Source organism: Centropristis striata, chromosome 18, assembly GCF_030273125.1.
Source record: "Centropristis striata isolate RG_2023a ecotype Rhode Island chromosome 18, C.striata_1.0, whole genome shotgun sequence".
Taxonomy (NCBI): Eukaryota; Metazoa; Chordata; class Actinopteri; order Perciformes; family Serranidae; genus Centropristis; species Centropristis striata.
The window spans coordinates 14,903,965-14,916,800 of NC_081534.1; the positions used below are offsets into that span (position 1 = coordinate 14,903,965).

The 12,836-nt window shown below is 39.2% G+C and overlaps 1 protein-coding gene across 2 annotated transcripts in view; it reads left to right on the top strand.

Annotated features, from left to right (window-relative positions):
• The window catches only part of esrrgb (estrogen-related receptor gamma b), a 104,112-nt gene that overhangs the window by 64,155 nt on the left and 27,121 nt on the right, over positions 1–12,836 (top strand). For both annotated transcript variants that reach the window (XM_059356169.1, XM_059356168.1), the window contains exons 2-3: positions 5,783–6,192; positions 11,303–11,419. In XM_059356169.1, coding sequence (XP_059212152.1) covers positions 5,796–6,192; positions 11,303–11,419 — 514 coding nt within the window. In that variant the 5' untranslated portion in view covers positions 5,783–5,795. The remainder of the gene's footprint in view (positions 1–5,782; positions 6,193–11,302; positions 11,420–12,836) is intronic.

The following is a 12,836-nucleotide window of genomic DNA, read 5'->3' on the forward strand; positions in this document are numbered from 1 at the left end:
CTTATTTTCAGAAATTTTAGCCATATTCCATGGTCTTCTTCAGCTGTGGAACCTGATCAGGTTGCACACTCAGAACAATTTATCTTATCGATTAATCTAGTGATTGATTTCTCAATTAATTTTTGTTTGAATCGATGTCCATCCCAGTTTCGTAAAGTCCAAGGTGATGTGTTAAAATGACAAGTCGTTATATAAAAACACAGAAAAGCAGGAAATCTTCATATTTCCAAGGCTGAAAAAAGCATCTTGTGCAAATATGTGCATGAAAAATTACACAGTTAATAGATTGTCAAAAATGTTGCAAATTATTTTTTTCTCCATCAACTTATTGATAATTCAACTAACCGTTGAAGCTCTTTTAGATAAATGGCTGCGGAAAATTGACAGTTTAAGCACAAAACTTCAACTTTATTACAGCAGAAATATTGAGAAAAATAATAGTCGGATGTTTATTTTGATAATCAGTTCATCATTTAAGAATTTTTTAAGCAATAATGGCAAACATTCCCGGCATTCCGGCATCCCAATTTTGAATATTTGCAGTTTTTCCTTCCTCTTCTATAACAATTAATGAAATGTATATTGTATATTTGTATGGACTGTTGGTTTGAAACAAAAAGACATATGAAAAGTCAGCTTTGTCTTTGTGACCATTTTCTGTCAAAATAATCAGCACATTAATTTCTAATGAAAATACTCAGTTATACTAAACTTTATTTTCCCTGTCTTGCAGCCACACAAAACATGCAAAAAAGTTTACAGAAGCACACACATCAAGACGACAAATACTCTGTGGTGAACAGAATAAAACACAGAAATACAGTCTGTACACAAGATGATGCTTCCATCAACATATCATTTCCATCATAAATATATAGGAAATATGTGTTGAGGGGAGCATTATAGTGTGCTGAAACATTGAATTCACACATACTTGAACATAAGGTGTATAAAGTCTAATAAAATATGTATTATATATAAAATGTAGGCACAACCTGCCACAAAGAAATACAACAGAATCTAAATTAAACCAGGAAAGAGAAATTACCTCAATACCAAACTGAAGTATTTTTGTTTGACTGCCGATTGACTTAGGTAAACTATTCCACAATTTTGAGACAAAAACCGCAAATACATCATATACAATGTACAGTATTTGTATGATTTACACTTGATAGGTAGTAAGTACAATTTTAAATATAATATTGTTCAGTGAAGCTGCAGGTTTTGAGCTAAAGACAACAGAAAGCTGCACAGCCTGCAGATTGTAATAAACAGTGCTGGTTCTATTGTGACAAATAACCTTAAAATGTGCTTTAAGAATGTATTTTGACTAATGTCCTTCTCTCCATAAACCGACTGCATTATTCTCAGCGGCGCATAAATGCATTTAAATTTCCGAATGCACACTTTTTTTTTTGATGACCTTCATTTGTGCCAACGCTATGTCACGCGCATGTTGTTGTTACTACTTAACACTTGGACGACACACGCTACCCCATTTTCCCGCTCGCATGACCATTCATTTCCCAGACACCCCGGCTGCGGACTAACAGTGTAATCTATGTGTCAGGCAGGAAGGGGCACTCAGTTTAAAGCTGATAGAGTTTGCCCCAAACAAGGACAGCCTATCATAGAAAGATTAATGAACTAATTTCATGCATGGCTCCTTGCCTCTGTCCTTCTGCGCTTCCATGTTCGACTGTGTGTTCAGCACCATGATTTACGCTGTGTTCCCTGCTACAAGCTTAACCCCAAGCTTAACAATAATATTTCCCCTCAGTGGGAAAATACATAGTAAAATATGGAGATGGATATGGATTTTTAACCCTTCGCTCGTCAGGCCAAGGATAGCATGAGGTCATTGTGGAGAATTGTTTTGCTTTTTAGATTTTTTAAATTATTTTTTTGACTGCTGCTAAAAATTTATCGTGCAGAAATTTGGAAGGCTGGGAAACATATTTTATGGTTTAGAGAAGAGGTGGATGGATTCAAGATTTATGTAGGGAAGCAGGGGATCTGCAACACTGCCAGCATGAGGAGGCATGCCAAAACACACAAACACTCATGCACACACACATTTGAAATTTTAAGCTGCTCTGTTGGGACATTTTCACACCCATCACACTTTGGATCCAAAATAATTTTAAAAAACCAGTGGTCACTGATCCAAACGTGTCCCGGTCATATTCAACATGATAGACAGTAGGGCTGCAAGATATGGAAAAATTGTTGATTTTTTTTGCCTGATATTGTATGAAAGAATTGAATTGTTTTATGATATTAAAGGGAATGATAATTTGCATAATTTTTATTGAAAATAATCAATTATATTTTACCTTAAACAAATATTAATATGCATATTGCACTAGTCTAAATTGTAATTTTGATAAAATACACATTAATTGCTCAGCCCTAATGCACATCTCTCTGTAGTTTTTTGATATGGAGTCATGTACAGACGCTGTCTTTCTTTCAGTCGGGTGGACACACTGAAACCTGTGTCTGCTGCTCCGAGGCGTCTATTGTGGGGCCGTCTGGGCCTCAAAGAACAGCAGAGCAGAGAAGGCAGGTGACCTTCACGTCTGTCTGATGAGTCTTGCTTGTCTGCTCGGTTTGTACCATTTTTCTGCGCGGCGGAGCAAACACTACCCCATTAGATATTAGGTGCAATGCGTGTTTGAGTGAGCGTGTGTGTGCGTGTGTGTGTTGCCAAGGGGAGCGGGGCAGGTTGAGGAGAGTCAGGCTGTGCTTAGAAAACTCAATGTCTCTTTATAATAAGAAGAAGACACCAAATTATGAAACTATGAAGCTATTTCTGTCTGCACGGATTGGTGGTTCGTGCCATTATTTCATTTCGACAGATTTGAAAGGACCCATTAGAAATTTCCATTAAACCTAACAAAAAACATCTCCCCAGCGTTACTGTGTGCTAAGTGGGGAATGAACTACTTTTTACATATGCCACAATGTACTATTCCATAGGGAATCCCCCTATCTGGCTGCGATGATGTATTAACTGTTACCACGCCGCTCTCTCCAATTCCCTCAGATGGGAGAAAATATACCTTCCAATTGACTATAGGTGCAGGCTGATTGCTGACAAGATTCAACGTGAATCTTTTATAAACCGCAAGAATGAAGGCTAACATAATGTTATATCGCTCCATCTCGTACTATGTTAACAGTCCTGACTGATTAAAAATGCATAAGGAATGTCTGGGACCCGTAAGAGGAGGGTTTATTTTTTCATGCCTCATCTGGAACAGGAAGGAAGCAGAGGATCAATAGATCTGATCTGGGCCCAGGGGTAGAGGCTTTCTCCTCCTCCTCCCTCCACCCCGCTACCCGTTAGCAGTTAAAAGAGAGGTTTCATGTTGTCGGGGCCTGATGACTTCATGGCTTTATATAAACACACGAGGCAACAGAGGGAAAATACACTGCTAACCACAACACCAAATTTGAAAACGGGGCGGCCCCTGGCAGCAAAAGGCAACAAGTTCAGAGGAATCTGGTCAGAATTAACTTCCTGTTCGTTTCAGACATTCTTAACATGGCTTTGCACTGTTCTCACCCAATATTTACAACTCACAAGCATGCAGGGCTCAAGTTGTGTAAGATCAGCACCGACTCTGACGGACAGAGCCAGCGGTTCTAAAACGCATCCAGGCCTCATTTCATGCTTTGTTTGAGAGGATGTTATTGAAGCTGCTGCAAGTCCAACAACACACAGCGGCCTGGAGAGAAATTATTGTCCTACAATAGCAGCCGCTGTTAGTTATTGTGTCATGCTCTTACAAAGTGCCCACATGGATTTATAAGACAGTATTTTTCAGAAAGTACATGGCTTGTTATATAAAACTTTACGCGGCAAATAAAGAACCGCGTGTACTCTTTCAGCTCTACAAATAAAAATATTCATGGAAAAACCCTTTTGTTATAATGCAACTCAACTTTTCAGCAATGCATGCAGCAATGCAAAACCTTTTCTTTTTTCACACATTTACCGTAGGTGTCATTTACATTGGGGACATGTCCCTGTCACTTGTTAAAAGGGATGCATATATATCGAGGATAATGGAAAATATATATTAATGTTTATTGTACCGATAATGAGATTATAGTCGATAACTTATCATAAGTACAGCTTCTACACACTCCAATATAGCAGTTGGCGGTGGCTGTCGAGTATTTATTACATTGATGTGTGATTTGAGCGATTATATCAAAGTATTTCATTTGAATTCTTACGCAAAATTAGCTATAATAGATTTATTAGTATGAGTATGTTGTGAAGTTTTTTCTGATGAACTTCAGTTGAAAAAATAAATGAACAGAACTGATGCTTGTTTTGTTGTTTTACCAGCAGTGACCTTCTCACCCTGAGTTGTGTATAAACTTCAGCTCATGAACTTCTTTTTAAAATACAAAAATGGGAAATTATCAGTTATCTGTGTCGGCTAAACGGATAAACATATTGTGTGTCTGTAGCATAATTTGTTGAAAATGCTGTGAAAAAAGCTTGACCCAAGACGATGTTAACTAACAAAAAGAACACTTAGAGAAAGGTTTATTTGCATTATAAGACAACATATAATGCAATAAATATAGAAGAAACATAAAAAGTCACGTAAGCTAAAACTGAAATCGTCCTAACCTACTGATTCTAAATGACCCCAAAACGTGCATGCGCTGATCAGTTGCAGCTTTGAATGTGATATATATTTGATATTTACATATTAATTACTTCTGTTACTTGTTTTGCCTTTCACGCTGAGTATTTTCGTGTTGTTGACTCTGTAATAGCCTTCTTTACGCTATGCTCTTTGATGCGCTGTTATGCAAAATTTTTCCGACCCACCGTAATCATTTGAAGATCGCTTAAAAAACATTTTTTTAATCTAAGTCCCCATCTGACGCCCTTGCATCTGGTCATATTTTGTCTCTAAGTCTGTTGTACAGAAATACATGAGCAGCATTTTCTATTAACTGGCTTTTCCCAAATTTTCTAATGAAATTTGGGATGAGGGAACTTAATCCCAGGTCCGTTCCTCTTCCTCAGCTTCTCCAGCCTCTCACTGAAGTCCACCGTAACCCGGCACCATCCTTTGGCAAACTAACCGGGACTATTGATTGGGTCATGTATTACCCATGATCCTCCATATGCTGAGTGTAACACCTCTCTGTCCATTAACAGCCTTCTGAAGTTTCATTCATTCATTTACTTCTGGCAGCCGACCAATTGTGGGCATTGTTTGCAGGATGTATGGGGCATCTGTTGACATGGTCGTTAGTTACCATTTTGCCTGAGAGAAATAAGCTGCCGTAGTATATCACTTGGCATTCCAACACATAAATGGTTGTGTCGGTAACATAATCTATCAAACTCAGACGGACCGGCGTGCTCCATCACAGCTGATGAATCTCTTGCAGAATGATCAGGAGATGATGGAAGAAAGCACCGCTCAGTGCGTCTTGTCAGACTTGTTAGTGGTGATAATTTCACTGATACTGCAGTTTTCTCATGTAAATTTACTTTCATATAAGGTTCTTTGTGTCTGGAGAAAATCAGCATATTTGCATGTGAGGGCTCCATTTTCATGCTGCTGATGTTGTTTGAAAGCCCTGTTTGGTGTGGGCTGATTAATTTCTTTTACTTTAATTGAAATATTACATGCTCCACGATGAGTTTAAAAAATTAGGGAGTTATTTTTGCGTACATTTCCTGAAAATTCTGTCACCAAAACTGACTCTAGCTCTCCGCTTGTGTGTGTTTCCCCAGGTTGCTAACCAGAATGCCCTCTGAGGACCGACACCTATCCTCCAGCTGTGGTTCTTACGTCAAAACCGAGCCTTCCAGTCCGTCCTCCTCACTAGTAGACACCGGCAGCCACCACAGTCCCAGCGGCAACTCCGACGCCAGCGGCGGCTACATCAACGGCAGACACTCGCACGCCCTGGACTCCCCGCCAATGTTCAACCCAGGCATGCTCGGAGGCGGCGCCGCCTGCCTACGCCGCTACGAGGAGTGCTCCGGCGTCGTGGCGGACGACTCGCCGATCAAGTGCGAGTACATGCTCAATGCCATTCCCAAGAGGCTTTGCCTGGTGTGTGGTGACATTGCCTCGGGGTACCACTACGGGGTGGCCTCCTGTGAGGCCTGCAAAGCCTTCTTCAAAAGGACGATACAAGGTATTTCCCTCTTACAACTTCCACCTGAGCTCATCTCCAGCGTCTGTACGCTCCCACTTTAACCTGAGAATTATATTTTTCTGTAATTTCCCAGGTGGTTAAATGTTCTGCTAAGAAAGTGTTCCCCTTTAACCCAGGTGTACTATAACACTTGCATGTTATTTTTTCATGATTCTAAATAGTTTTTATTAGCTTTACCATGACAGTTGTGATTGCCAGGAAAACATATTGACCTGAATCCATTGTTATGTGTTCCTCAGCGCTGCTTTCCAACCGTCTGCTCTTATGGGACTAATACGAGGTAGTGATTACGAGCGTCTACAGCAGGCATTAGGCCCAGACTGTAAATCTGCTCTGGGTTGTGATTTTTTTGATGCGTTTGCATGTGAATCGTACCTCTGGCATCGACTGTGCCATGTGTGGGAGCTCTTCCAGAATAATCACTTGGACAGAGATAATGTGCTGCAAACTGAGATGCAGAATATATAATTTTTATCTGCAGGATTTGTCTGTAGGCATGGAGCTACTGCAGGTTAGGTTATTGACGCCTTGGCCGCACTGAGGAGGTCAGTTTGATCCGTCCAAACCTGTCTGAATTACTGAAGCATTATAAAACCGTTAAACATCTTCTTTGCTCCCCTTTCAAATTTTATTGGTAGTTGGCAAAAACTTAATAGTGCATTACTGCCCAATATAAGTTAATATGGTTTACTTGGTCTGTAATCACTTTTAGTGTTTCACTGCAGCACGACACTCTTTACAGGTGTTTTATTTTCCTGTTTCTGCTGTTGTACACCAATAGTTTAAAACGGAAACTTCACTGACAGTGATACTGTTTCCTTTTAACCAACAGTATTACTCAGACTGATGCACAGATACTCCTGATAAACTCACTAGTTTGTGCCTTTTGCAAAAACAGAAATAAATCAGTGAGAGCCACATGATGTGTGACCGGCTGTACTGACATACAGAATAAGCACTTTTCACAAAGAAAAAGTGAAAGAGACAACATGATGTCCTATTAACATCGCTGCTAGATGGACGGAACATTGATACCACGGCAGAATTTTAAACCTTTATCAGATATAGTACAAAAAACAATATTTATGTCACTTTCAATGCCATGGCAAAACAAAAAAAAAACATCCTGGGTACACAAAACTGCACACAGTGCTGGTAGAAAAAAAAGTCACTGAACACATATGAACACAGAGTTTGATCTGTGAGGTTGAAAATCTGATTATAGATCTGTTTATATATATATATATATATATATATACACACAAAAAATATATATATAAATTATATAATTACAGTTGTATATTTTAAAAACGTGGTATCGAAAAAGAATCTTAGAATCTTTGTAAGGTTGACAGACAGATACAACAGCGTCGTTTTTTAAACCGATTAGTGATTACTGCTGGTCCACATGCCAGTTAAGAATGATTAAATAGGACAATTTCGGCATTCTAGCTTTATCTGATCGTTTATAGGAATACTTCACCTGCAAAAATGTCCATTTGTGCATCAATTACTCAACCATTGTTTTCTTGAATTCTTGAAGGAAACTTTATTTTTATTGCATGTCTCCACTGAGGGGAGAATCCAAAAACTGAGAAACTCCTTAATGAATTAGAGTAAAATAGTTCAGCATTTACTAACCCCAGCCACTTTCACTATTATGTTACCATTTAAAACGCCTCCTCATAAACAATCTCATGCTCACCTATCTGTACGATGAGCTACAGCTCAGTTTATACTCATGGAAGACACTGCAAGTGTTTTGAATAGTGCGATTTAAGTGAAAATGGGCTTGTTTGGGAAGTACTGAGCGTGTCGCTGAATAAATGAGACCAGGATTTTACTGAAAGTTTGTGAACAGATGTTTTAATATAGTTTTGCTGCTGTTTAACGCAGCCCTCATATACTTCAATTCATCAAGGATTTCAATACATTTTTTGGATGATCTGTTTGCTATGGAAAATAAAGTTTTCTTCAACAATTAAAGGTAACACTTTACTGACTTACTGATCATTTTGCAGGTGAAGTATTCCTTTAAGGGCTGCATGTGTCCCAGTGTGACCAGCAGCACAGTAAAGGACTGTAAATAGTGTTTGTGCGTGACTTTGTGTTGTCTCGCAGAGATCCCCCCTCTGCTGCTTCTTCCTCCTCGCTCTCCTTCGTGGAGGACAGGCCCATAATGAACCTAATCTGTCCGTCATTCGTCCTGAGCCGCGGGAGTTTCAGTCAATAACAATCAGTGTTGGGTGACTGTAATTAAGAACCAGGCATTTCATTGGGAGAAAGTCGAGAGAGGAGGGAGGGAGGTGTGGATTTGCGCTTTGCCCCCGGGCCCCTCCAGCCCACACCCAAGGGGGAGGAGATGGGGGGCCAATTAGAAGCTCAGGCACGTGTTATCGGGGCAGTAACAGAGGACGGGGAGAGAGGAGAGAGACGCCGAGGAGTCCTCCAAATAAAAGGCAGAGGGACAAGGGACAGGGGACGTGGTCATCCACTGAAAGGAGAAGTAGCTTTAATGGAATGGTAATCAGGAAGGGGGGTCCCGGCCTCGGTAAAGGAGGAGGACAAGGAGAGGTCCAGCTTGAGTGGAGATGAGTGCGTGGATAATAGCATGGCATAATAATATATCAAAATTTAGAGGGAAAATAAGAGAGGTTAAGGAAGGATATTAGAGTGGCTGAAATGTCCTTTGAGAAATAAAGGTGGACACAAGACCTGATTAACTAAGAGGGTATGCCGACAGTGAGCTTTTAGAGGTAGGCAATTTAAGACTATTGTGGACCCCTAATGCAACCCACATACACTCACACACGCACACACACGCACACACTGGTTATTTTTGATCCAATCCAAATGTTTCAGTTTAATAATCTAGAAATATAAAATAAATGCAACCTTTTTTTTTAAAACCACTGTATTCTATTATTTTAAGTTATTGACTCACATGGTTATGAATACAATAAATATGATATAAAAAGGGCAACCAAGGTGGAAAAAAAGTAAGGAAATAAAAATAAGTTACTCTATTTCCTGTGTGATAAACATCGTAAATTGAGATTTTGGACGTCATTCTGCTTCAATATTGACAAGTGAAATGTTTCACAACGACAGTAAAACATGATGCATTGCGGGATTGTTAGCAGAAAGTAGTGTAGATGCTAAGGACACAACTTTTCCCATCCATTATTAAAACATTTGAGGGCTCTCAGAATTAAAACAAAAGGTGGACATTAGACAAAGAATGATATATAAATATATTAAATAGGGCATGATTTACAACAGGACAGAAACTTTATGTTGATGTTTATTATAGTATGTACTATGTAAGGAGTAATGTACAGCAAGCAGGTCATTATTGAAAATTAAACCCCAAAAGTGTCGCAATAATGAACTCCTCGCTGCACATTATCCTGCTTATTACACAGCTACTTCACTACTTCCAAACTTTGACACAAAATATTGATTTGAAAATATTTCTATTGATTTGAAATCGAATGTATTGCTTCTGCAGAAACAAACCTGTCCATTAGAATCAGTGCTGCATTCATAGCAACAGTCTGTTATTCAAAAATAACGGAACGAAGGAACTAAAGAAAATCAAATATTGTACAGCAGCGTTATTAATAGAGATTGTCATAGTACTGTTTTTTACAGTAATCTACAAGAAATACTTTAGCATCTTTTCCCATAGGAAGTAATGCAATACATCAAAACAGTCAAACTGCCATTGTGAATAAAACGTTATGAAAGGAAATGTTTTTTCAAATAATAAATAGACTTTTTTTTGGTTCCCTAGTGTCTCTTATATCTTATATGAAGTACTTGTGTGCATTGCATCACGGGTAATGAACATCAACAGCTCCCTTAAAAAAAAATTTTTTAGTTTCCTGTTTATACACAGTACAAAAAAATATGAAGATTGTTATAAAGAACATGCCGTATACTGTCAGTTAGTATAGACTACGCAGCATGTGTCTCTGCACACGAGCCCTGCACTCTACTGTATTCCTCTCTGCTAACGCCTCGCAGTTTAAAAGACTTTACCCACCCTGAAACCAGCAGCAGCCTCTGCCAACATCCTGGCATGGTGCCCCGGGCCCCTCACTGTGCATGTGACCCTGCTGGCACCATCGATGCCAGAGATCCTGACAAATGTTGGCACCTTCTCCTCGACCAACAGGGGATTGTGTGCGTGTGTGAGTGTGTGTTGTGGGGGGCAGCTCTGGCAGAACTGCAACAGATAACACCTGGTTTGCTGTTTTTAGGTACCATTAATACATCTCTGGACTTAGGGGACATTGTTTAAACACTCAATCAAGGGATTTGGGTACTTGGGAAAGAGGATTTGTCATTGGATTCTTGGGGTCACGTCAACTTTTGAAGTGAGCGTGTAATGATCCCAGGAAAAAATTGTTAACCGGAACCTGGTGAGAAAAACAGGCCGCGGTTACATGGCAGCAGATTCAATATGTCTGCATTTCTGGCTTTTTTTGGAGCCAAGTGATTAAATTGCATAGGAAATATTTCCATAGTGAGTCAACAAACGTCGAGACGGACTTGAATAATACATCGAGCTTTGCTACATGATATGGGAGCCTTAGATTGGCGAGTCTTAACAGCAGCTCTTGGTCTTCACCGGAGAGCATTATGCAGAGCGCTCTGAGCCCTTGTGTTGTTGAGGGAGGGCAGCTTTCCCATCATCCTTTAGGTGAAGAAGGATGGGCTGGAAGGGGTCGTGGTGAACGTTGCAGAGAGGACGCTCTGCATTAATGAAGCTAATTTATCTGTGAATCAAAATGGGGGTGGGACTCTGGGGCGGGGAGGTGCTTTTTACATGTCCCATCAAAATGCCACTAAACCCTCCTCTCCTTCAGGAGTGTCACACGGGGTCACCTTGGGACAGGTGTGTGTGTGTGTATGTGTGTGTATATATATGCACACACGTGTGTCTTTGCCTGTCTTTCGCTGCCCGTTGTTTACTGTTTCTGATTCCTTTCCTTTTTTATGCAATAATTCTAAAATAAATTCCTCCTAATGTGCATCTTTTGTGCTCACAGAATTAATAACGTGATTTTTTCATCTTTTTTAGGGAATATTGAGTACAGCTGTCCGGCCACCAATGAATGTGAGATCACCAAAAGGAGACGCAAGTCGTGCCAGGCCTGCCGCTTCATGAAATGTCTTAAAGTTGGCATGTTGAAAGAAGGTGGGTGCTGAGTTTTGTTTTTTGTTTTTTTCTTATTATGTAATATCAATTAAGCATTGTTCCTGTCAGTGCTGGAAATCCTTGGAAACATTTAAATCTTTATATGGTGTTTTGACCAGTAAACCAGTAAAAAAAAAACATTATATTTGACCAGTAAAAAAAACATTATTTCTGCACCCTGTCCTCAACAGAAGCATCCACAATTAGATATGGTGTTTTGGAAAGTTCTTGGATTTTGAATAAATGGAAGTTAATTAATCAGAGGACTGTATAAACTCTATGTACTGTCTATAAATATGTATAGTATATATTATTTCTTTCACTTTGACAAATTCATCTTGGGTATCATGGAAAGCACTTAAATTTAAACTAATTAACAATTTAAATAAGTGATGCTGCAGTCCTGGTGAGATTTTAAACAGGGCTTATACGTCTCAACAACTGAAGAACATAACAAAAAATGTAGAATTAAAAAGGCAGAAATGTTGTCAGGATGTAATCTTAATTCCATTCTTCAAATTTGTGTGTTATATTCTAATTTAATGAGTAAAGTAGTGTTGCACTGACAAAAAACAGCCAATTGTCAACTGATCGCTGATGGCCAGTGACACACTGATCAGTCTCTTTGCAGGTGACATGTCACATGATGGTTTAATGTCACACACACAGCACAGACAGCCACACACACATTGTGTTGTCAGTGTGGAGGTTATTCAGCATGAGTAAGTCAGACATAAAGCTCACAATTTGCCTCCCTTCATCACCTGCAAGCCCAAAATAAGCCGTAGAGGAACTTTAGATTAATTTGATATACTGTAATTCATTTTCAGTCTGATTTTATTCTCTTTTATTTTGGGATATATTAGAGTGAGAGAAGGTACAGTAACCTGTTGCAGTTTTGTTTTTGTTTTGTTTTTTTAGAAAATATTCAAATGTGTTTTATTAAGGGCACACAATTTAATTTCTATTTTTTAAGGAAAAAAAGTTGTTGATTAGTAAAAGGTTTAATACAATATAATACAATACAAATATATTTATAAAGCGCATTTAAAAACAACAGCATTGACCAAAGTGCTTTTAACCTAAAAGCTAATAAAATAAAATCATACTGTTGAGGGGGTTAAACTGTGGACTGACCTGAAGTAAACTCCATCTTGAGTTTAAGAGGTAAATATTAAAATATTCTCTTGTGCCAGTGAATCTAATTCAGTCTAGTCTCGGCCGAGAGGAAGGGTCAGTGATCAGATATTATCGTGGCCTCCGGGAGACACCGGTGACATCACCCAGCAGCCTTACTTACCTCTCCTCACACCGTCGAGCTTCTCGGCGGTTGACTCAGACGGGTGGAAAAAGCTGCTGAGTTGGATGTTCCTACCAAGACTGACTGAGAAGTGTAACAGTACTCTTGAAAAGCACA